Source organism: Uloborus diversus, chromosome 5 (assembly GCF_026930045.1).
Source record: "Uloborus diversus isolate 005 chromosome 5, Udiv.v.3.1, whole genome shotgun sequence".
Taxonomy (NCBI): Eukaryota; Metazoa; Arthropoda; class Arachnida; order Araneae; family Uloboridae; genus Uloborus; species Uloborus diversus.
Window position 1 is genome coordinate 94038545 of NC_072735.1, and position 27061 is coordinate 94065605.

General features: G+C 36.3%; 1 protein-coding gene across 1 annotated transcript in view; it reads left to right on the forward strand.

The window, feature by feature from the left end:
• LOC129223023 (short transient receptor potential channel 3-like) overlaps positions 1-20891 on the forward strand; it is a 49614-nt gene extending 28723 nt beyond the window's left edge. The window contains exons 7-11 of the mRNA XM_054857587.1: positions 387-684; positions 8954-9120; positions 11497-11618; positions 15229-15463; positions 20730-20891. Of these exons, the coding sequence (XP_054713562.1) occupies positions 387-684; positions 8954-9120; positions 11497-11618; positions 15229-15463; positions 20730-20891 (984 nt within the window). The remainder of the gene's footprint in view (positions 1-386; positions 685-8953; positions 9121-11496; positions 11619-15228; positions 15464-20729) is intronic.
• Positions 20892-27061: the final 6170 nt, after the last annotated feature.

Consider the following 27061-nt stretch of genomic DNA (forward strand, 5'->3'; position numbering starts at 1 on the left):
CGGATGTCCGTGGACCAGAGGACATGGACGCCACTAACGAGGAGGAGGGACACGCTCATGGAGGCCCGTGCACGAGAGAAATTAAAATATGAAAAATTGTATCCAACTTATCTGGTAGAAAGAGCATAAAGCTGTTACATTCACCGCATAAGGTAGAAATAATTTCCCCATTTTACTTCGGGGTTGCTGTCCCTTTCATCCCAAGTATTTCCTACACATTACAATACTACATACTGTAATACTACCAAAGTACTAGTACCCAGTTACTGTTGCTCTGATCCGACGATATAGCATATTTTTGCATCTTAGATGAACTTCGTAATAAAAAATTCCTAAAATAATGAAAACATCATTATTTTAAAAGAAATAATGTTATATGTTTGCAGTTTGTGGCTCACTCAATGGTTCAGACCATCCTGACGTCTTATTGGCTCGGAGAATTCAGGTCTTGGCCGCGATTGTCGCTGACGGAAAAAAGCTTGAGGGTCCTGGTGAGGGTAATATTCCTGCCTTTCATATGCATCGCTCTGCTTTTCATCCCCCAGATAAAGATCTTGAGGAAATGGCGGGCACCTCTCAACCGGTACCTAATGTGGCTTTCTTCTTACATATTTTTCGTCTTCTGTGTATACTGGTTAAACTACTTAGATACCGGGAAAGCTGCCAGAGGTCCACCACGTACAGGTAACAAAGAAATATGTTTATTGAATTTTCATTATAGGTGATAGACAGGGGGGGGGAGGGAGAAGGGACACCTCTTGGTCCGAACCCGAGAATGAAGGGGGGCCAATATTTTTAAAACTATGGGTGAAATATAGAAGTAAACAAAATGGAGGGGGGCCCGGAAAAGTCATTTGTGACGGACCCCAAAATTTTTGTACACACCCCTGGTGATAAATACTTGAGTTGTGAACAGAACCCGACATGCTCATTTAGGTAATCATCTAAGCCCCAGATTTATTTTTCAGGCTAAGTTCTGATATTATCTCAAGGCATTGATAAAATATATACGGCATCTTTTTTTGCTGTCTAAGTAGAAAACAACATTTAAGGATGAAAGCTGAGTCTTTGGGCCAAAAAAAAAAAAAAAAAATCAAGGTTTTCTATAACTTATGTCTTTCTCGCCATCATAATGAAAGTCAGTCAGTCACTCATTTTGAGGAGGATTCAAGAACTAGTACTTTTGAAAACTACTTGGTTCAAGCTTATACTATTCTGATCGTGGTTGTGCGATTAGTTATAACAGCTTCATGTTGACAGACTGAAAGTAGCTCCAGTGCTCACTCCAGAAATCCTTACTCTGAGAATAATGTCTAAAGACTCTTTGTCGTGTGAACCGATGAGTTAACATGGTAACTTTCCAACATCTTTCTCACCTGTAAAATTCTTCATATGTGTCGAGTAGTTGAACTGAAACTCAAAGAATATTAAAAACTGAAAACATACTCCGAACATATTGTTTAGAGGAAAGACATACTGGTTAGGATTTCCAATCCCGCGCCAATCTCAGTCCCGCGGGATTTCGGGATTGTAAGGAGCCAATCCCACAGGATCCCGGGATCCCGCGAAATTCACTTAATTCTTCAAAAAGTTAAACTTTTATGTCAAGAAAAAAACTTTAGCTTTTTAGGGAGGACTGCTTTTGTTACATGAATTAGCCTTTATCTCGAATCCCGTACGCCAGTTGTAGAGTACTGCAAAGTCACTTGGAAAAAGATTTTTGAACAAAAAAATAATGGGCTTGATGAAAATGTGTAATTTGGTTCCACTGCAATAGGTTTTACAATGATTAAATAACTGTGAACATTTAGCAAAAGATCCCTATAAACTTGACCACATTCTAAAAAAGATTTTTTCTTGCTTATGGGGGCCCTGTTAAGAGGTTTTGCTCAACAACTTCAATTTTCGGACAAAAACGATATGTGTTTCATTTGTGTATTACGCTATCCAATTAATTTTGCTTTGATGCTTTATTAAAGTTGTAGACGGAGAGCCCAGGACCGCCAGACCTGACTAGACCTAAGTTATTTTCTAAGTAACAAAATGTGTAGGACAGAATAGAGTTAGCATGTACTTTCAACATACGCGTGTTTATTAATTTGGTCTGCGGGCCAATTTGCAGGTACTGGGTACTGAATGTACGTAAAAACAGTGCTAAACTAAGTTATTTTCTAAGTCTCAATTTTTATATTATGATACTCAGGGAACTATTCCAAAGCATTTTTTAAGCTGCCAGACCAATCGTATGGGCCAAACATCCCGACAGACACAGTTAAAACAACCTACCAAACTACAAGATACGTCCCGTGGACACTAATGGCTGCCAGTGGCGCAAACTTACCTATTTTCTAAGACTCAATTTTTATATTATGATACTCAGGCAACTATTCCAAAACATTTTGTAAGCTGCCAGAACAATCGTATGAGCAAAACATCCTGCCAGACACAGTTAAAACGTCGCTGTGAGTATGAGCGCGTGGAAAAAATAAGTTAAGTTATCGCTGTTTTTTTACGTACATTCAGTATCCCGTACCTGAAATTTGACCCTGGGTCTAAGTTAGCAGGCATAACTGGGGGACATGATGAAAAAACGTGAAATGTGGAGAAAACGTAGATTCGGGGGACGTAAAATCGGGGTTTCACTGAAATCCTATATCATGTTTTTTTTTTACTAGGTTTTCTGCTTTAACAATATTGCTTTTTGAAAGCAGACGACATTTTTCAGTGCTTAAGCGCAAGAATAATAGCGTCGGGCTCGTACTCAGAGCGACGTTTTAACTGTGTCTGGCGGGGTGTTTGGCCCTTACGATTGGTCTGGCTGCTTACAAAATGTTTTGGAATAGTTCCCTGAGTATCATAATATAAAAATTGAGACTTAGAAAATAACTTAGTTTAGCACTGTTTTTGCGTACATTCAGTACCCAGTACCTGCAAATTGACCCGCGGACCAAGTTAATAAACACGCGTATGTTGAAAGTACATGCTAACTCTATTCTGTCTTACACATTTTGTTACTTAGAAAATAACTTAGGTCTGGCGACGCTGGGCTCTTGGACTATTGGTTATTACATCAGTGCATTTGATTTGTTATAGCAGGGGTGAACGCTGACTAGGTCGCAGTCTCAGTAAACGTTTTTGAATATTTTCGCTAATTTTACCTCTCACTTTAAAGAGACTGTTAAAAACTTGAGCAGCTCGACATACTGCACGGTCATGCGAGTTATCTAGAGTTTCATCCAAGTTTCTATCACCTCTATTGGAGTCTTGCCGAACATTGAAAATTACATAGCTAACTCAACTTACTTAATTTTCAAGGTATCACCCACATTATATTATTAGCTTCACTATGACAAAGACATCGACAGGCCCTTCCTACAGGTTAGAGAGCAAAAATAAAAAATGTCAGGTTTTTCATTGCACTGTAAAAAATTTCGAAACCTTACTGAGTATTTCCGTGTAATGTTTCGGAATTTCAATGGTTTTCATCCACTTCCTTGAAATATCATTGTCAAAAAGTTTCCTGAATTGCTACAATTTGCAGGAATGCAGACTTCTCTCTGTTGTAAAAAATATTTATAGCTCCCAGTTTAAAGATTAACTGAGAGTATATTATAAGGAGTATCGGCTTTAATTGTGAATACCGCTCGTCCAGACTGATTAAGCTCTCAAAGGGAGCGAATAAGTTTCTGAATTACGTAGCTTTGCAAGAATTTGCAGTCAAGTGAGATGCTTGATACTTACTTGCAATTCGGGCCTAGCTTTGGCCATGATCGCAATACTGATTTTGGAATTGTTACATTATCCCTACCAAAGAATACTCTGCAGTTCCAGAGACACGACTGGCTTAAACGGGAGTATTTCTGGATTTTTCAGGATAATTTCAGGAAGGTTACTGAATTTCAGCGGAAAACGTTCCTGGAAATTGCGAGACATATTACTGGCAGAAATTGGGTACATCAGCTGCCTATTATTTTCCAGGAACGTTTCTGAATCGTTTTTACAGTGTGCTTTCTTCTTCGGAAAAAAATATATTGCAGTTTTATAGTAAGTAAAGGTTTCGAGTACATTTCTTAAGTGTACAGAAATGTTCCAACATTGCATTCAGGCTACTACAGCGGATTTTGCATTCTGTAATATACACTTTCTCAATTTCTTCTAAAGCCCAATTTCCTGGGTTTCAATATTTAGTGATGGTTTTCGAAAAGGCTTACGGTTTTTACGGACTTTCACAATGAACTATGAAACCTCCCCCCCCCCCGAATGTGAATACCAATTTATTCTCAGAAATATATAGTTTATATTTTCATTGTTTTCTTGAATAGTAAATCTACCGTTCATCATGAGACCAAGTTTTTCTTGCTCTTATTGCAGATAGACAGGAGGGTGATTCAAATTTCAGATGATACTTGTAAAAATACTCGTTTTATGTACGGCAAAAATTGTGAAACGTTTGCATGCAAAATTTTTGCGGGATTGAAAATAACGCGGGATCTTGCTCCTGCGGGATTAATCCCGCTAAATATCGTGCGAGATTCGAGATCGGGATTGCGGTACTGGAAACCCTATTACTGGTCCTATACCAATTTGTTCTGTTTACGTATTTTTAACAAATCATTTTTCTCTCTTAATGTTTACTTTCAGCTGTTCATCATCTTACCCCATAGGTGCGGTAAAAGAGAAAAAATGTTTTTTGTTTTTGATAACATATTTTTTATTTTTCTAAAAGAGATAGCAATAGTTTCATTTTTTTAAAATTAAACTTTACAATTAAAAGATACCGAGGATAAGCTTCAAAATTTTAATTCCCATTCTAAAGCTAGGAGACAAACGAAGCTTAATGACGATAATGTAAGCCAATAATATAAGCCAATTTTCCTTACATTAGTTGACAAAAAGTTGTTAGTAACGATGTATTTACATCAGTAAATGAAAATAAAACTTCCTAGAAATTTTATTCGCTTGAACAAAGCGACATTGTTTGCCTTTTCTTTTAATATATATGTTGACTTATAAAGGAGCAAAATAGTATTTAAAACATATATATCAAGTATTCAAGCTAAGCCCATGCTACATTTTATGTCGCAATTTAGTTTTTTTTAGTAATCTACTAAAAAGTTATCCTTTTTAATGGTCCATTTTTTGTTGTAGGAAAATATCTTAGTAAAAATATTCTCAGTCTGTTAGCGCAATTTGGTGTCCATGGCATTAATCACTAATCATGTCTTGCCTTCTCTTTTTTACGCTTTTGAATAGTCATCATATTTTAGTTATTCAAGCAATGTTACAATGTTACCACAGGGCCCCCGTGCCTACCATTGGATGGTAGTTATTCAAGTGTTGTAACTTTTCAAGCAGTCTAACGAGCGAAAAATTTCAATATGCCGTTAAACAGTTTAGTCTCAAAACGGTGGATGTAAAATGCGGTGTTATGTGCTTGAAATACTTAGAAGTGTCCATTTCATTTAATAAATGGAAATGTATATCCGTGGCCTCATTTGAGTCTTAAAGGCAGTGACAATCACTAAAGCTCATGGCAACAAAGAGGGCGTTACAGGCAATTCCTATTTTCCATCCTAACAATCAAATATCCATTGATTGATGGATACACAGGATTGGGCTCTACGCCTCTTGCTGTCAAAATGGGCGACATATGAAGTTTCGCATTTGTCGAGAAATTCAAGAGTTTCATCGGTTTAACACAGAAAAGTCATAATTTGCCAAGGCCCGTAAGAATCAAGTGAGAGGTCATGGTATATTGACATAAAAACTTTCATCTGCGTTTCTTGTCACTGTTTTCAGGTTTTGAAGGAGTAATTGTAGTGTACGTGCTGGGATTCATATGGTCTACTATGCGTCAATTTTGGATTCAAGGAAGGAAAAGGTTTTTTCGAATTCCATGGAACTGGTAATTAATAACGCATTGATAAAAGTTTGAAAATGAAACTATAGCATTATTTTTCACTCTGTTTTATTGTTAAACAGAGACTTTTAAATTCAACAGAAAAAAAAAATACGAAATTTTTTTTGTAATAGCTATGCAGTTGGTTTAGTAATGCAATAAGTTGTTGCCATGAAAGAAAAAAAAAAGAAAAAGAAATATGCTTACTTATCGGAAGTTCTGGTAAATCTAGTCGTCCCTTATCGTATAATGTCACTTTGATTTAACTTTTGACTGTCGATAGACAGATATGTGCACAAACCGATGGGAACTGAAATATTTCAAAAATCATTGATGATTAGAAGATGCCTGTCAGGCAAATGACGGACGAGATGTGCAAGTAATTCTCAAGTAAATCTAGTTCCCTGAATGTGGGTGTCATCAAGAAATAATTTGATGATGATGACAACTTTATGGATAATAATTCTTCATGTCACACGAGTAAACTTTGGGAAATAACTTCTTTAAATGGTAAATATTATAGAGCTGATAGACAGTTCAAACATAGTGCCATTAAAAATGTATAAACTGACTTAAAGGAACTTCGTTGAAACAACAGTTCCTTACTGCAGAGATAATTTGTGCAAAGTTAGAAACAACTTCATGGCGTTGATTGTTGTTAGTTCTGTTATTCGAACGAATCATTAAGCTTGATCGAGGAATAATGATGTGGGTTAAGTTTGACTGTTTCCACAATGATAACTCTTCCGACAATGTATGGAAAATTATTATTGCACCCCAGATTATTTTTTAGGATAATATCTTCGTTTTTGAGTCAGATATCAAGCTTTTGTTTTAATGTATGTCGTTATCTGTGGTTCAGAAACGTTTTTTTTTTTTTTCATTTTTTTGGCTATTTATTTTGTGTAATATTTATATCTCATCAAAAACAGCCCTGTTGTAAAAATTTCCCCGCCTAGAAAACCTGCTGGACTGGCTTAACTCTTCCCTCCAAAAAAGAAGGCCTTCATTCTAAATCCAAAAACCCCGGGCCTTAAAAAGTTATGATATATAGTTTTACCGCCAAGTATCTGCTAAACTACCATCCTCCCTGTTTTCCTTTTTCATCACATGTATTTATACATTTTAAAACTAGTATGTTGTGGCCATCACGAAACTTTCTTCTATATTTTTCTTTTTTTTTCTGATCCCTCCCCATGCTTTGCGAGGAAGCAATATTCCCAACAAAAACAAAATTACACATGCAAAAACTTGACGACCATCCCAATGTCTGAATTATTGCAAAAGCAAAGCAAAGAGCGAAAATTGAAAGTTATTTTAAAAGCCTTGCTTGAATTAATTACAAATATTTTATTTGTTAACAAACATAAGATGGCAACAGTTAAAAATTTTAAATCATTGAGATAATATTTCCTATCATTTCCATACAATTAAAATCACGAGAAATACGCAGACGACAATCTATTACGATATATCTTTCTTATTGTTGCATTAATAAAGCTATTTTTATTCGCAAAAAAAAAAAAAAAAATCAACACCTCTTGGAGCGATCGACGTCAAAATTGAACCAAAGCCTGTTTACATATGGATTCACATATATTCCAAATTTCAACCAGAACGTAGCATTACTTCTTGAGATAGGGCACTCAAAATGGAAAAAAAGAACGGGTGATTGCGCTACCCCCCTTTTTAGTTGTTGACACAAAAATAAAATCAGTTCTTATACCCACTAAGGGCTACTTGCCGATAAATTTTTCTTTCATTCCGTTCATTATTTCTTGAGATACAGCAATCACAATTGACGACAAAAAACGTTCTATAGCTCAACCCCCGTTTGAGTTATTGACACCAAAATTGAATCAGCACCTGTTCCTGTTAATACCAACATATGGACCAAATTTTGTTTGATTCCGCCAGTTACTTCCTGAGGAATAGCAAGCACGCGTAACTCGAAAAACGTCCCATTGCTCCACCCCCCTTGGAGGAATTCGCGCCAAAAACTAATGGGCACAAGTTCACATAGGGGCACATATGTGTACTAAATTTCGTTCGATTTCATGCGGTAGTTTTTGTTGTAGAGCGGCCACAAAAAACTGGTCACACACAGACGTGACACACATACATACACACACACATACATACATACACACACACATACACACACACACACAGACAGACAGACATTTTCCAAAAATGGTCGAAATGGACTCAGCACACCTCAAAACGTTCGAATCCGTCAAAATTCGAAATTCGAAAATTTGCACGAATCCAATACTTTCTTCTATATATTAGATATAGAAGAAAGTAAAAATGTAAAGTAAGAAATAATAAATGTAGAAAAAATAAAGATAATATAAATGTAGAAAAAATTAAAAAATGGAAAGTAAGGTTTTGAGATGGTGAAAGAATGTATTTTTGTCGGTCTGTCTGCCCTCCCCCCCCCCCTCCATAACTTTTGATAGAATATTTTAATTAGAATAAACATTTTTTTTTTGTATCTAAAAATCTCGGCGATGACACCTCATTCCTGCAATTGTTTTCTGATTTGATAATAAATTCAGAATAACTCTGTTCATGCTCCCTCTTTGTCTGTCTAACTGCCAGATTTATCATGGATGGGCTATAGTGCAAAAGTTTTTCTAGCCCTGGCATAGTTATAAAGTTTTTTTCCATCTCCCTAAAAAAACACCCTTCTTTACTGATTTTTAAGTTTAAATCTTTTTCCACCAAATTAGCCCGAATGATCTGTAATTGAAAATTTATGAAATTCGTAAAAGCAGCCAATTATACGAGCGATGTTGTAAGATAAATTAAAAAACAATGGAACTATATTTTAAGGTACATTTATTGTCCCACAATTGAGTTTGTTTGTTACATCAGAAATGTATAACATTTACTTCAAATTCGAACGAGCACTTTATTCGATAGTTTCTTTGAAATTATTTATTTATTTGAAGCAATGTCTTTAACAACATTGATGCTACATTAGGTACGACATGACGATGGAAACTCTTTTCTTCATGTGTTTTGTGCTATGGCTTCAATCTTCCGTAGACGCAAAAAGGGACATTATTCACCAAAGGAAGAACATCGAAAAGAAATTTTGGCCACACAGCGATGCAACCCTTTTGCACGAAGGTTTCTTCGCCATAGCTACTATCTTATCTTTTGGGAAGTTGGCTTATTACTGCCTTCAGAGTTCAAGACTCGGACCGCTGCAGGTAAAATACTCAGCATTAGTAGAAGGAACATAATAGTGGATGTTAAATCCAAGTTGCAGCATTATAATGTTGTCCTTTTCTGTGATGCTTCATGTCGGATGCCAGCTAAAGGGTGTTTTTTTTTAGAGGTATAGAACTTTAAGTTGGCAACACTGTTTGATATGTGTGCCATTTTGATAGCTGTCACTTGTTTTGTGTTCAGTTCGGTTTGCCATTTCATCATGAATAGACAACAAAGCGGTGCAACATGCCAGACAGCGCGTGTCACAATTGATTTATTGAAAGAAAGGTTCGGTGAGAGAATAATTTTGCGTGCGTAATGGACCCGTGAATTGGCCTGCAAGATCATGCGATTTAACACCGCTGGACTACTTTTTGTGGGGCTATGTGGAGTCTCTGGTCTGCACCGATAAGCCACGGACGATTGACGCCTTGGAAGAGAACATTCGCCCCTTTATTACTGACATGCGACCTCTATTGCTGCAAAAAACGAGAAAATTGGACTTTCCGATTAGACTTTCTCCTAGCCAGCCGAGGTGGCCATATGCCAGAAATCATATTTAAATAAAAATGGCAAAGAAACATCTTTCGAATAAAGCAACATTCATGGCAATTAACAACATTTAACTGTGTTTTATTTGAACCTAAAGTTCTCTATCTCTAAAAAAAACACCCTTTACAGAGCAATATGGGAAGCACTTGAAGCCCCCCCCCCATGAAGAAATGCATCAACCTTTTCTTCCTTAGGGTCATATGCTAAAGACAACTATTCCTTCCACAAGGGCACTAAAGCACTATAATAGGTTAATGATAATGTGCACTTTTTAGATTAAGTTGCTAACTTTATATAATAAACAACACTTTCTCGAGCCTAATAAAATTTTAAATGTTTACGAAAAGGGGGGGAAATACGTTTTTACGGTTTTATTTTCACAAAATGCAATTATACCAGTTTCTTCAGATTTTTGCCTGCATTTTGCCGGCTTACTCAAAAGCGTCCAGGCTTTGAGAACCGCTGATGTATAATTTTTTCGTCATAGAAATATTTTTCCACCTTACAATAACTGATAAAATTATTTTTGAAAATACCATGAATCAAGTAAATTTGAAAATATTTCTGAAGACTTTAACTAACTCATACAACGATGACAATTATTATTATGAGACGATTTGAAAAAAAAAAAAGAAAGAAAGAAAAAGAAAAACACTAGGACGTTAATAAATAAATAAATGACTTCGTGTGGATTACCAGGTTACTGCATTTATGTGTTTCGGGGTTTCAAGGAGCCCCTTTTTCAATGCAAAATTGTGAACTTTTAGATGTCAAGACTTCCGGTAAAAGCCAACTTTGAACGGATAAAGGTTGGTTATTTCCTGCTACTAGGACGTTAGTTTTAGTTTCAGTTCTTTGAACGCAATAGATGTTCTACGGCTAAATTATGCTGTATAAACTAAAACCTTAGTTAATTGACAATTGTGCAACAAAAACAAAATATTTTTCAAGCATAATCCTGTTTGTTCAGTTTAAAGAAAGTACAGTTCAACAACTGAGGCAGTGAGAAGCAAAAGGATGTAAGTGGACATTTTCAAGTTTTGAGTAAAACGCGTATAACGATTACGTCCTAGGTAGGGTTTCATTGAACTTTTTTTCTAAATCATGCTGTATAGCAGCACCTACCAGGGCTACTAGTACTAACTCTTGCCCCAAGACAGAGCCAAGTTGCAGCATTATAATGTTGAGGGTGCCAGAATCCAGAGGTGGGATTCACTTACCATTTGTACTGGTTATCTCCAAATTTTTAATTTTGTAACTTGCATCCCTTTGCTTCTCACTACCTCAACTGAACAAAGACTTCAAAGTAACATATTTTTGATATAATTTTAAAAGTTGCCTATTTTACAATTACGAAGCAGTTAAAGTATAAAGATTCTACATGCATCGGAGAAAGTATAAAATGGAGGGAGTGAAGACTTTCATTCGTGGAGCAAAAACACCAAGTCATGTGACGGATTTTAAAGCGAAGCATTAGAAGAAAACAGGTTTCTTTTGCCAGTTTCACGCAAAACGTGTTTACCATTCGCCGTTGCTAAGTCACGTGACTTGAGCTCTTTGCCTAAGCTTTTACTAAGCCAATGATTAGATTAGCTCCCTCCACTTACTAATTCCTGCTCTAAGATCCAATGCGCGATGCCAGATAAAACGAACTGGATCGTTATTGATTAGGTTTGTAAAAAGTGTATAAAAACTATGGAAGTCCAGCAATGTGTTACAGGTTTCAGTAAAAGTTGTCAAAAAGTTTTAAATGAAAGAGTTTTTTTGTCAAATTTTTGTTTACAGTGAGAAAATAAGTCTATTTTACATCTTTTATCAACTAGGTCTCCATGGGTAAAATGGCCATTCAAATCAGCTACTTCCTAATTGTATGTTTTTTGATCATTACCAGCTTCGCTGTACCTATGGCCAGAATGTATGCTTACTACAGTTCACCCTTCAATTCGTAAGTATACAGTATATTTATACAAAAAAAAAAAATCGTCGATGTAGGGTAAAGTAGCCATATTTCGTCCTCCATAAACTTGTTGGTCTCTTGAGTAACATATGCTACGATCAATTAATCCAAATAAAAATTGTGTAACATCGCCAAATAAGCCTACACATAGTATTTAAGCTTAAATACGTGAAACACAATTTGCATTCTGTTAAAAAAAAAGAAAGTTTTTTTTTTTTTAAAGCACTTTTGCCAGAACTGAAAATTGTTATCTTATTTTCGTCCATCCTCCAATACACCTTCTAAAAGAGATAATAATGAGTTAAAAACCAGAAAAAAAAAAAATAAATACAATTGAGAATTGTGTTGAAGAAAACGATCACAAATTCTGTCTTTTTACTTTCTTCTATATCTAATATATAGAAGAAAGTAGAATAGGATTCGTGCAAATTTTCGAATTTCGAATTTTGACGGATTCGAACGTTTTGAGGTGTACTGAGTCCATTTCGACTATTTTTGGAAAATGTCTGTGTGTGTGTGTATGTGTGTCACGTCTGTGTGTGACCAGTTTTTTGTGGCCGCTCTACAGCAAAAACTACCGCATGAAATCGAACGAAACTTGGTACACATATGTGCCGCTATGTGAACTTGTGCCCATTGGTTTTTGGCGCGAATTCCTCCAAGGGGGGTGGAGCAATGGGACGTTTTTGAGTTGCGCGTGCTTGCTATTCCTCAGGAAGTAACAGGCGGAATCGAACAAAATTTGGTCCATGTGTTGGCATTAACAGGAACAGGTGCTGATTCAATTTTGGTGTCAATAACTCAAACGGGGGTTGAGTTATAGAACGTTTTTTGTCGTCAATTGTGACTGCTGTATCTCAAGAAATAATGAACGGAATGAAAGAAAAATTTATCGGCAAGTAGCCCTTAGTGGGTATAAGAACTGATTTTATTTTTGTGTCAACAGCTAAAAAGGGGGGTAGCGCAATCACCCGTTCTTTTTTTCCATTTTGAGTGCCCTATCTCAAGAAGTAATGCTACGTTCTGGTTGAAATTTGGAATATATGTGAATCCATATGTAAACAGGCTTTGGTTCAATTTTGACGTCGATCGCTCCAAGAGGTGTTGATTTTTTTTTTTTTTTTTTTTGCGAATAAAAATAGCTTTATTAATGCAACAATAAGAAAGATATATCGTAATAGATTGTCGTCTGCGTATTTCTCGTGATTTTAATTGTATGGAAATGATCGGAAATACTATCTCAATCATAGACTAATAATAAGAGTAGACAGAGCTCACCCGGACTTGCTGGTGAAAAAATTGGTTCATGGATACATCATGTGACTGGTGGAAGGCTTGGCGAAAACTTTGGCAGCATGGTTGCTAGATGGCAGGATTATCTATAGTTTGGCACTCGACATGTATTTTAAGACGTAATGTGTTTTTATTATAATTTTTTGTTCCAGGTGCAGAGATTATTGAACTGTTTTTCTATTAGTTATGCATTATTTTGACATTAGTAATCAGTTTTTGATCACAGTTTTCAGTAACTTTTATTTCATTCGGAACTGCTACGTCAGCGCTGGCGTAAACGTAATGGCGTAAACGTTTTGCGTTAACGCAAAAATGTACTAATCGGTATCTTAAATTGAAATTGTAGGTAAAAATCTTACCGTTTGCCTATTCTTTTTGGGCGCTTGCATCTTTAATTGCTTAGAGAGCTATTGAAATTGAATAAAGAAAATGCACAATACTATCTAAACGAAAAACTCGCTATATTAACAAAATATTTACAACTTAGAATAACAAATTTACAAATCGGACTCCATAAAAGATCATTCTTCCGTTGTTCCATCAATTCTATTTATTTTATTTCTCGCTCGCGTTGTTCGTCTGTGCCCGCTGTTGCTAGGATATCCACCAGTCACATGGTTTGGTTTATGAGCAGCAAAAGGGTTGCCATAGCTCGGTCTACTCTTATTATTAGTCTATGATCTCAGTGATTTAAAATTTTTAACTGTTGCCATCTTATGTTTGTTAACAAATAAAATATTTGTAATTAATTCAAGCAAGGCTTTTAAAATAACTTTTAGTTTTCGCTCTTTGCTTTGTTTTTGCAATAATTCAGACATTGGGATGGTCGTCAAGTTTTTGCATGTGTAATTTTGTTTTTGTTGGGAATATTGCTTCCTCATCAAGCATGGGGAGGGATCAGAAAAAAAAATATATATATAGAAGAAAGTTTCGTGATGGCCACAACGTACTAGTTTGTTTCTACGAAACATTTAATTAACAAATGTAAGATTGATTTTTGAGCCTCCAAAACAAGCGTTACAAATGATTTTTTTCCCTTTCTGTTCTTTTTGGTGTATGTGTGTGTAGTTGTGTATGCGCATGTATGTTGGATATGAACGCAACCTGGAGACTTTGCTCGCTAGAGGAGCAGCATCATGAGGCCGGCCGACGGTGGTGCTGCAAAGGGAGGCCGGAGGAAAATAAAATCATAGGAAATCAAAACAGTCAAATGAGAACAATAAGCAAGGTGATTGCTCAAAAAAAAAAAAAAAAGATCAGTATCAGAGTGATCCAACCAGAAGACAAATTTTAATAGGGATTTATATTCTGCCTCGGGGTGTTCGAGGTTTGCTATTTTCTAAAAATCTCAATAATGTTGTTCACTTAAAAAAAAAATGCTGTAAAATTTTTTTTACATGATCTGGTTTCTACAATCTGACTGCTAGCTTGTATAGTCTGGCTCTGGTACGTTTTGAGTTCAAATCGGCTGAAACTTAAACCAGCGTTTCTTAATTTGCTTGATTTGAGGAATCCTTTTAAATGTTGACTTTTTTTCGTGGAACCCCTGTTTTTTCTCAACAGTATAGTTTGTATGCAACATTCTAGGAATGGTTTATTTTCAATACAAGCACTTTTTTTGCTTAAAAAAATATTTTTCGACTTAAAAAGAGTTAATTTTAAAATAAACAATTTTCACTTAACATCTAAATCGCGTTTGATGCAAAATTTCAAAGTTTTAATTTTATTGATTTGAGTGGTAACTATTTTTGCTATGATAAATACATCGTTAAAATCCGGCTTTATGGATGAAAATTTGCATTCTCAGATCAGGTTCAGCACTAAATCTGTGGTGAAATTTAGTTTTTGTCGACAATTCTGTTAAGCATATTAATTTAGTTTAAAATAATAAAGGTGCCAACAAGGAATTTCGTAAAAATTCTCTCCCCCCCCCCCCCGTAAATACTGTAAACTCCTGATTATTGGCGGTCGAATTTTCCGCGGTTCGTATTTTCCACGTTTTGTTTTTTAATTTTTTTTATTTTTAACTTATGATTGTGTTAATCTTCATTTTTAGCTTTTAAAAATGTGTATTTTTTTGCATTCAGTGTTAGTAGATGCAATATAGCAATGTTTTTAGCTATAATTTAAATGTGTATAAGAGTGTTATTAATATATTTTAGCTATTGTATACACTTAGTATCATTTTTACCTGTTATTCGGATTATGAGCAGTTTTCGCTTATACGCGGTTACCGAGACACTCAATTCAGCGGAAAATCGGGAGTTTACTGAAATATTAACATTTGTTTTTCTTACTTTTTTAGGTTTTCAGATGCTTTTACAACTTTCTTCTGGGCAATGTTTTGCATGTCTGACGTTGAATCTCCAGATATCGTCAAATCGAATTCGGCGAAAGACAAAAATGGTCCAGTCATAAACTCCCATGTTTTCACCGAAGGTGTGGGTAGGACTCTGTTCGCAACTTTCCACCTCATGATGGTTATAGCGCTTCTTAACACGCTGATTGCCATTCTGTCGAACACATTTCAGAATGTTGTGGTAAGTAGAGAGTTGGTTTTATAAGGTTTGCCTAAATGAAAAGTGGACACGTGCGATAACGTCAGAATGAATGATTTGATTACAGCGTATGCATCTCATATGCCGTTCAGCGCTGAAAGCTGTTTGCAGTAGAGGAAATTGTACAAAAAGAAAGTGGTGCAATTCATATGGATGCGTCCAGATCGGAACAACGTGCGCTAGTACGGTTTCTGGTTGCGGAAGGTGAGCGTAATGCGGATATCTATCGACGAATGGTAGCAGTGGATCGCGACCACTGTTTAGGTCGTACAGCTGTAAACAAGTGGTGTAAATCACCAATGATTCCATTGCCTTCCTTAATGAAATGATCCGAGCTAATCGAAGGATCAAGACCCACGAAATCAGTAACGAACTCAATCTGACTAAAGGAACGGTTCACACTATTATCCACAAACATCTGCGGTAGAATAAAGTGTGTGCGGAATGGGTACCAAAAAACCTGACCCTTGATCATCAGAAACGACGAATCCGCTTGTATATAGTCCGGACTAGTCACACGTGTGTTTCAACGCCCATGGCAATTTCGTTTGATTCGCATTGAAAGTATTATTTTTAGTCAACCTGTCCACTTTTCATTTGGGAAACCCTTATGGATTCGATTTGGAAGTATTTTAATGAATTTAAATATTTTTAGGTCTGGTTGATGAAAAGAATGTTCCTTTAATAATTTTATATAATGATTATACCGGTGTGACACAAATGACTCCCGCATTCGCCATCGCATTTTCTCTGAAGTAAGGCCCCTATATAAAGGGTGTCCCAAAATTAACGCAAGATTTGAATTTGCCGCAATTGTTGCTGTGAATTGTTGGCAGCCACGGAAAAAGAACAATTTGACAGCTGGGAGTTTAGGGTTAGCAAAAATGGAGTGTTATGCTATTATACAGCCAGCGAAACAATTCAATCACTGCATAAGGAATTTCCTGTTCGTGTACTCTCTCGTTTCGGTGATATGAATCGTACCCTAGATCGTGTGATTTTACATCATTAGACTTCTCCCTATGGGGTTATTTGAAGTCAAACGTCTATGTCAGCAATCCCACAACCACCTGCGCATTACCTAATTGCGATATCGAGCGCCAATAACAGTAAACTGCTTGACCCGCCCAAACTTTCATTATTTTTCAAATAATTGTTCGACAATGAAAACGCATTATAGAATCGAAAACGCTCCATTTGTAATAACCCTAGATCCTCAGCTGCCAAATTGTTTTTTTTTTCAAGATTGCCCACAATTTATTGCAAAAATGGCGGCAAATTCAAATCTTGCGTTAATTTTGGGACACCCTTTATGAGCCGAGATGCATCAGCGCAGCCATTTTAGATCGGAGCGCGTGTTTGAGTGGTTGTCTTTTCTGGAGAGTTATTGCGTATGGTGAATTTTCACTGCGAGCAATTTTTAGCACCACGGATATTGTTTATTGAATAAAACATTATTTTTGGCCAATTTTGCAAAACTCGAAACTTTGCTCTGGTTACCCTTGCTCCGCATCAATGAAAAATCCGATCCAAAATGGCAAGACTTAAGCTGATGCGTCGGTCTATTTATATAGCGGCCCTGCTCTGAAGCTAATGCTGCGTGACGTTAGTTTTTGTTGTGCCCAGGGGCGTGCACGGGGGGGGGGGAGAAGGGACACCTGTTGGCCTGGATCTGAGCCTGAAGGGACCCCGATATTTTTTAAACTAGGAATAACTAGGGTAAACAATATGGAGGGGGCCCGGAAAAGTCATTTGCAATTTGCAACGGGCCCCAAAATTTCTGTGCACGCCTCTGGTTGCGTCCTTTAATTGTATGTGGTCTAGCATTTCAATTGCTGTTAGGGAGCGCAGTTTATTTTAATGAGTACCTCTACTACTGCCACATTACTTTTAAGGGACAAAACCCACTTTCATTTGTCGGGCTGCGTCAACAAACAAAATTTCCAGGACTTAAATGAAAACAATTCTCTATAACAGGGTATTGAGCGACCTCTCCAAATTGAATGTCTTACCGTTAGATGTGCTATTGCTGATTTCGAAATTATAGATCTAATTTTATTTTTGGAGAGGACAAAACAGTAACAGTAATTTTTGCTAATTAAAAATGCTTCAGAACCCCTTACAGCCAACTCGTCTAATATAGGGGTCTTGATTTGCGATTTCACCAGTATGGGCATTCCATGGCCAGGTTGTTCCATTCTCTCCACCTTTCTCCCCGCGAAGAACTGAACACTAAGAACCTTATTTTTCGTTCTGCATTATTAAATTTAACGGTTCTTTTTGAGAGCTTTTCATTCCAACTTATTCCAAAAAGATTGATTGTAGGTTAGACTGGCTTTAGACGTGAATGTAGCATTTATTATGTTATTTCATGTACAACTAACTTCGAATAAAATTCCATCTTGTACCGTTTCCACCTCTTGTGTAAAGACGACAAGAGATTACATGGTCTTTTAGAGACGTTTAATCAACATATTATTATGTACAGCTATATTACAATTTACAGATTATTTAATGTTACAAAGATATTTTGAACTGCGAGAGCCGCACTCCACGACTACTCTGCCCTTTGCATCACAAGAGTCTCCCCCCTTGACCTATTTACTCTCTCTTATATACGGGGATTCGTTTGGCGGGGAATGCACCCCTGTTTACAACATTCAGACGATGTTGACAAAAATGCGTTAAGATCTTTTTCCTTCTGCTGTCTGGGGTCTCAACTGCGTTGACAAGATGGCTGAAAAATGTTCTTATAGTGTCACAGACATCATATCACACCAAACGGAGAAAGTTTATGTGCACGACAAATGTCCAGCTTCGGATAGAATTCAGCTATTCTAATGATCTGATTTCGAACATTTCTCAGAAAAGGGGAGCAAAAACCGTATTTACGTGTGGTCTTATACTTATCCAGCTCCCATACTGGTGACAGATATAAAACACCCGCGTAACATGTTTTTCTCACGATGAGTGTGGTCTGGAAAAGAATTTCTAGAACGACCCCACACATTGAATCACAACAGCAAACAATCTGGAGAAATCGCATCGGTATAGCTCCTTCCCCCTTAGAAGAACTTTTCGATTAAGAGAAAAGTTTCATTTTTCTGGTGATGACACTCAAGTACAGTTGATTATAAAAATAGCACTTCTATAGGTAGTACTATGCTAATTCTGGAGTTGTAATTGACTCAATAACTCAATTACCATTTTAAAACAAATAAACTACTTTACAAATTTGCTTCTACAATGTAAACACAGTGCGAAACTTGTAAGGTTCATATAATTAAAATAGAAAAATCATGTATGAATTACAAAAAAAAAACAACAACAAAATTAATCATAAAAATAACGCGTTCATAAATAACATAATTAAAAGTAAGCACATCCAACTACTTTAATTATTCATGAACATTGTTAACGTGCTATTCATTAGAACGCAGTACGAGTACACACAATTAACCAATCCATGCAATGAAATTTATTATACAATTTGTTATAGTTAAGATTAACAACATTTAACAAATATATTCAGCATATTTTACCAACATCCTGACATATGCTAGTCTTTCCCCCAAGTTAGCAAAACAAACTAGGTCACTCGTTTCTTTCGTTCCACCATGAATCCTTCCCGCTCGCGACACTTCGTATAATGCGCAAAACACAGTAACTTGAGAAGTATCCTAAGTTGAACCCGCGTAAGGGGATCCCGAAAAACGAAGAAGCGATGATCTTTTACTTGCAGAGCTACTGCGTTCCCTCTTTCTCGCCCCGGAGAAACTCGACACTTGGACGTTCTGATAGCAGTTAGTTTTGCTTTCGGGATCCTATAAAGAAACTTCCCCATGCTCGAAGATGCCTCTGTATTATCCGAACAAAGTACGGCCGAATTTCCAAAACTCTTAATTAAATCATTCACTAATTCTGTGACGAGAACCGGCACCATTTCCTTTCCTAATTCTATAAAATGTATGCATTTTAATGGAACGTTTTCCCGAGGATTGCGCAACATTACGTTCTCGAATGAACCTGTTTGATTCGTATTTTCGGCTTCGGAACCGTTCCTCTCACTAACTTTCGGATCACGATTTGAACCCCTGTTGCGAGCTGTGCTCAACTCATTACTATTATTATCAAAAAGGACCACTTGCGAGGAGTTTTCCTCTGTTCCGGAAACCAAAACCTGCCCCTCAACATAAAGACAAGTTTTTTTCTTGTCATCAAGGACATCCTTCAGATCTGAATTTATATCAACTGCTGCCCCATTCCCACATTTGGTCAGTGAGAAATTTATATCAGAACCCGGGGGGCTCCCGCTCATCGAATCTACCAGGGAAAATTCATAGCCGGTCCTTTCTTTGATCAACGCGGCCGTCCGATTTCCCAACAGGTACCGATTTCGATCAAACACATCTCCGCAAACTGCGGCTTTTGTTTTCACTGTACCAAAAGGCCCTGAAATTTCTATTTCAGCTAGGGGTAATGTTACTACATCCAGACTTAATGGTTGCCTTATCCTTACCTTTTGATCGCACCAACTCGATTGTTTTACATATTTAGCGTTGACTAAATCAATGGTCGATCCTGTATCCCGATATAAATATATTGGATTCCCATCCGCGGTACCCTCGGTGTACGAAATCAAGCCCTCTGTTAGTTCTGCCGTCTCTATAAAATTTATAGTTTCTATTTCAGAATAGATACAATTGACAGATTCCGCTCCGGCTCCCTTTCCCAGTTTTGGACAGGCAGGCTTAATGTGGCCTACCTCATGGCAGTAGTAACACCGTGGAGCCGCGCGTTTTTCGAAATCTTTCCGAATTTGCACGTTAGAAGAATTTGCCGACTTAGATGTCTGATTTAATTCTCCCGTCTTATTTCCTGTTTCTTTAAAACCAGTACCCTCCGCAGAAAATTTAAAATTTCTCTTAGAATTTTCCTCAGGTTTTGAATTATGTTTTCGGGCTTCGTCGTAATTATCAAATTGTTCTGAAAGTTTGGCAGATGATTTGTAACTAGTCCAGTCGTCTAGAAAATGACTTTTCATTTCTGGACCGGCACGTTTTTTTAACTGATCCACTACCATGAGCTCTTTCAATTGGTCAAAACTTTCTATTTCCAGCCCCGCTAACCATTCATTTAAATAATTTGTGATTTCAAAAGTAAAATCTTTCCAGGAATTTTCGGGTTTCTTCTGATGTTGAGTGAATTTTTGTCGAAAGACTTCTGAACTTAATTTATATCTTTTTAGCAACACTTGTTTTACATGATGGTAATCCGATGCTACTTCTTCGGGTTCCCTGGCGATCAGCTGCACTATATCCAGTGGCAACAAGCTAAGCAAATGAGCGACCCAATTTTCCTCGGGAATTTCAGCTCTCTTTGCTTGTCGCTCGAAGATCACCAGATATAGGCTGATGTCCGATTGTTTCGCATCAAATTCAGGAATTAGTTTCTTAATGTTTAAGCGCGACACGATAGATGATGGAGGTACTCCATTATTATTTTCAAAAATAGAAGGGTTTTCACATTTTAATTTTATTATTTCCAGTTCGTGTTTTCTTTGTATTTCATTTTCTTTTAATTCGAGTTCTCTTTGTTTATCCTGTTCAGCCCTTTCCTCCTCTAATTTCCTAGTAGAAATTATGTTTTCGAAGAGAGTCCTAACAAATTCCTCTTCGTAATCGTCGGAAATTGTAATTGCCTTTTTAAGTTCTATAATTTTCATTTCTGAGGTAACGGTTACCCCTAAATTTTCCGCCAGGATTATCAAATCCTGCTTCTTTCCCTTTCCGAGGAACGCCATTTCAAGGAATACAAAAATTACAACAAGAAATTACTTAATTAGCTAATTAGAAAGCAAAAGAAAGTTAATGTACTCGTACTTGAGTTCCCACAGTTAACTTTTAAATGACTTAAAATGTACACAATTTTCCCGTACAAGATTTGCACTGTCATACATTTAACTAATTAGAATTAAGCTAATTCCAAAACTTAAAACTTAATATAGCAACAAGTCAATGACAACTCAAGAAAAAGCAAAGGTACATACCCCAGATTTTCTTGAGCGCCTTTCTTCTTTTTGTAATCCACAATTGGCACGTGCACAATAGATTTTCTTCGGCAAGATTTGCCCACTAACACACACACATTTTTTTTTTTTTTGAAGGTCAGCTTGACCTTTTCACAGTATGGTCAGTTTGACCATTTATCGGTTGATCAATATGATCACAAAAGCAGAACGTTGACGGCGTTTCTGCTCTTAAACAGGTCCGGTTGACCCTCTCTTCAGCGCGAACACAAGCCTCCGTGACTGGATTCCGCTACAGCAACTTGCGGCCAGTTTGACCGTTTCCAACGTTGCACAGATCAAGGTGATCTTTTCAGCATATGGTCAGTTTGACCCTTCCAGCGCAAACAGCGAGATCCTGGAAATCTCATAAACCTTCGGTCAGTTTGACCGTTTCCAACGCTGCACTTCGAAGATCAGGGCGATCCTCACAACACGAACAGCAAATCATTAAGAGACGCGAAAGTTCCGGTTTCGTTCTTCTTTCTCCTTTATCTCCGCGTTACAAGAAGACGAAAACGAAAAGCCCCCTTTTCGCAAGAAGGGAAACAAACTCCGCTTCAAATAGCTGTTCGGGAATTCTTCGAGGAGCGGGAGAAAGCATCGACTTTTCTTCTCCCCTCGTTTTCGTTATGAGCAAAGAGTCAGTTCAGGGTTATCTTTCGCATCCCACTTCTGACACCATTTTAAGCTGTACCGTTTCCACCTCTTGTGTAAAGACGACAAGAGATTACATGGTCTTTTAGAGACGTTTAATCAACATATTATTATGTACAGCTATATTACAATTTACAGATTATTTAATGTTACAAAGATATTTTGAACTGCGAGAGCCGCACTCCACGACTACTCTGCCCTTTGCATCACAAGAGTCTCCCCCCTTGACCTATTTACTCTCTCTTATATACGGGGATTCGTTTGGCGGGGAATGCACCCCTGTTTACAACATTCAGACGATGTTGACAAAAATGCGTTAAGATCTTTTTCCTTCTGCTGTCTGGGGTCTCAACTGCGTTGACAAGATGGCTGAAAAATGTTCTTATAGTGTCACAGACATCATATCACACCAAACGGAGAAAGTTTATGTGCACGACAAATGTCCAGCTTCGGATAGAATTCAGCTATTCTAATGATCTGATTTCGAACATTTCTCAGAAAAGGGGAGCAAAAACCGTATTTACGTGTGGTCTTATACTTATCCAGCTCCCATACTGGTGACAGATATAAAACACCCGCGTAACATGTTTTTCTCACGATGAGTGTGGTCTGGAAAAGAATTTCTAGAACGACCCCACACATTGAATCACAACAGCAAACAATCTGGAGAAATCGCATCGGTATAATCTGTGTAGTTTATACAGGCTTTTGGTGCTTTGACAGTAATACAACTACCACTTATCTTGTGCTCTTGTATTTCGCTAAACCAACCGAACAAACTAGCTAGAGCCGAATGAACTAGCAACTTACTCGTAAAATCATTTAAAAACACTCATTCTCATTTTCAGCCCAGGGACCCACTGCTCCGACTAGCAGACGTGGTTTAACCAATTAAGAGTCAGCGGAGGGATTTTTTAGAATTGAAAAAAAAAAAAAATGTACGAGATATTGTACATATTCAAATCCATAGAATACAGTAACGCTGCAGAACAGTTCGTGTGGATACATATGTTCTTTGTAATATATTTACTATTGCACATAATGGAAAATATGCAGTTCATAATTTGAATAATGTATGGCAATATATATATATATATATATATATATATATATATATATATATATATATATATATATATATATATATATATATATTGATCATATGTTCTATAGACTGTATTAAAGAATTATTGTATGTTAAAAAAAAAGGAAAAATATGAACAAAAGATGGGAAAAATGTAAAAAGCAAATGTAATTAAAAGGAAAAAAGAAATAACTTAAAATAAAACATGCAAAAATCGAATGGATTTGTAATAATGTATTCTAACCCACTAGAACACGATTGGAAGAGGTACCATAAAGAGAAATAACATTCATATATTGGCCTTTATTCGAATCTGGGATCATGAGGGTGCCTTGTGCTTTAAGGTTTGAGTGTTTTTACAGGCTTTTAAAAATGGTGTAAAAATGATGATGGGCAAGGTTTTGTTCTATTCTGTACTGGCTGTTTTTAATAAAAATTGCTTTTAAGTCAAAGAGAATGAAAATATGAAAAAGTAGAATTTTATAATTGACATATGTTTTCATCAAGCATATGCTCGATGCTACATTTCTGGTTCCTATTTCATGAAATATTGAACTTAAACTGTGCATCGAAAATGTGTTTTTAATGAAGTAAAAAAAAAATGGTTACACCTCAAAATCCTCATATAAATAATTGCCGATGATCGAGTAACTTGCGTGTATCAACAATGAAACTCGCGCCACAGCATGATAATTTGATAATATGTTTTGGTAATGTTTAACATGCAGGGAAAGGCTTTATTGTGACAAAGCTGAACTGGATCCGGTAACTTAACTGTTTTTTTTTTTTTCGAAGACTGTGTCATTTCAGAGGAATGAAGGAACAAAAAAAAGTCAACAATGAACGCTACCTACTGGAGTTTAATGTTAATCCACTGGAGTTAGGGTTAAAATTTCAAAGATCAAAATATCACCAAACAGGCAACGGCTTCGTTCAAATGTAGAAGCAATTTTCACCCGTCATACCTTGACGGGCGACTTTCTAGTTTTTACAGTAAATGAACATGTTATTTCCTCTTCAAAAAACTACTTTTACAGGAAAATGTAGCTGTCGAATACTTTTTTATAAAAACTTTTTTCATAGGACAATGCTGATGTTGAGTTTAAATTTGCACGAACTAAGCTCTGGATGCATTTTTTCCACGACTCAACCGTTATTCCTAGTCCATTCAATCTAATTCCTTCTCTCTCCTTATTGAATTCCTGCTTTACGTATTTCAAGGCATTGGCGAACGCTGCTCCTGGGGCTAAAGCAAAGTTTTCCTTTAACGTAAGTATCTATCAGAGTCGGGCAAATTTTAATTGCATGAACAGTTAAAGATTGACAATTGATTAATTGGTAAACGTAACCACAACAACTAACAATTGATCAATAAGTTATTTATTGCAGTATATGACTTTTATCAAAAAATCTTATGACTCCAGCGAAATTTCCTCAGAAAAGGTATATTTTAATTAAAAATTCGAAAACCATTTTTTTCCCATTTTTTTATTAATAAAAGTCTAAATAACATCTGAGAGAAATTTCAGAAATGTATCTTAATTAGTACATGATTTTAAAAAAAAATTAAAACAGAGCGGTCTCTGAGACCTCACGTCCCCTGTTATGTCCTTCTTTCTCACCTTCCCTGTTATAAGTTAAACTAAAACAATGATTTACACAAACTTAAAAAACTTAAATTTACGTGTGGAAAAAGCTTGCCTAGACGAGACTAGTTCACGCGGCGAAAAGAAATCTCTCTCAGCACTGAACGAAAAAACGAAATTGAATAATACTTTTGACTCTGTATCTTGTGCTGTACCTATCTATCTTCTATACATATAATAAAATAAGATGTTTGTGTGTGTGTGGCGCGCTTCCCGGGAAAACGGTAAGGTCTAGAAAGATGAAATTTTGTATACAGGTACGGTTTCTGCCGAAGATGTGCACCTCGGGCTTCGATTTTTGATATTTTAATTAGAAAAAAAGTTATTTATTGTTTATGTGTTTTTTTTTTTTTTTTTTTTTTTTTTTTTTTTTGCACTTTTTAGCACTTTTTACCTCACAGACCCCGAACCAATCGCACCACACAAATATGTTTTGTACTATAGTGTTGGAAATTTAATTTTAAATACGATGAATGAAAAAATTTTGAAGATAGAGCAATTTTTCTATTTTTTATGAATTTTTGAAAAAACCTTCAATTTGCATTTTTTTCCTGGGTTTTATATTTTTCTAATATCATCCTGCGAGAAGTATCAAAGCCTCACTTCTAAAATTTAAGTTGGTAATAGTAAAAACTTGGCTTAAAGAGCCAATTAAAATCTAAGCTCCTTTCCATTAATACAAAAAAAAAAAAACCTCTACAAAACCCTCATAAGACTGATCATTTTATACGGTAGTGAGACGTGGGCAATTAATAAAACAGAGGAAAATAGACTTCTCATTTTTGAAAGAAAGATCCTTCGGGCAATTTTTGGAGCAGTAAAAGAAAATGACACTTGGAGAAGTTTATATAACTTTGAAGTATACCGTAAATACCGACAACCCAACATCTTAAGAGTAATTAAAGCCAATAGAATCAGATGGCTGGGGCATGTATTTAGGCGCGCAGATCCGGACCCGGTTAAAAAGCTAACTTTTTCAAGGATTGAGGGTACAAGGAGAAGGGGAAGACCAGCAACAAGGTGGCTGGATAGTGTTGAGAAGGACCTTAAAATTTTGGGAGTGAACAGGTGGAGAAACCTGGCAACGTGTCGTACCGCCTGGAGGAAGCAGACGGAGAAGGCCTTGGCCTGCACCAGGCTGTTGTGCTGATGAAGAAGAATAGTAAAAACATTTCGCCCTCTTCAGAAGATAAAAAGTTCTTAAAAATACGCAATAGTTTTTTTTTTTTTACAATTTTTTTAATGCTGAACATATTATGTTTTTCTACGCATCGGTCGAAAAAAGCGTTCTTCAATCTTTTCTGTCTCTGACGTCACTACTTGGATTTCGATTCGATATTTACGACGGAATCTTAATCGCAAACAATGTTAATTTTTTTTACTATATAGCTTACTTCTACATTTTATGACGTGATCACCACGTGTTTTTCCGGCAGCGCTTGCTTTTTTTCTTTCCTTTTTTATTTATTTATTTATTTATTTATTTTGTTTAGTTTAGGGATTGCATTTATTTCTTTTCCATTCTCCCCCCCCCCCAAGCTGCACCTTTTGCTGTATCTATATTACGTTACATTCCATAGTTGTGCTCATTTAATTCAATAAAAGCAGCGAGATTTTTTTTCTTTGTCACTTACTTTACTTCGTTACTTTTTGCACACTACGGGGAATTTTGGAGATAACTTTTTTTTTTTTTTTGCTCTATTTAAATAAAAAAAGCGGTTTTTGAGTGATCTTTGTTAGGAAATGAGCGGGGAAGTTAAAATAAATAGAGATGGATAAGAAAACTTAGGGATATATCGTAAAGGTAGATAGCCGCCGAAGGCGGCATTAGGTAAATACAGAGACAGAGATTTAGTCGACAAAAAATGTTTTTTTCGAATTAATACTTACATAAATAAAAAAAGATTGTTAATTACTGTCAGAGATAGATATGCATAGATCGTATAGATAAAAAAACAAATATAGAGGGCGATATAGTAAATGGACAGCAAAAAAAGAGACATACCCGTCATTTAAGGAACTTCAACGAGGTGTCAATGCCCCCCCCCCCCCCACACACACCATGACTTCGAAAAAATGCTTTCACATAAAAGTGGAAGTGCTTTTTGTTATTTTTCGACAAAATT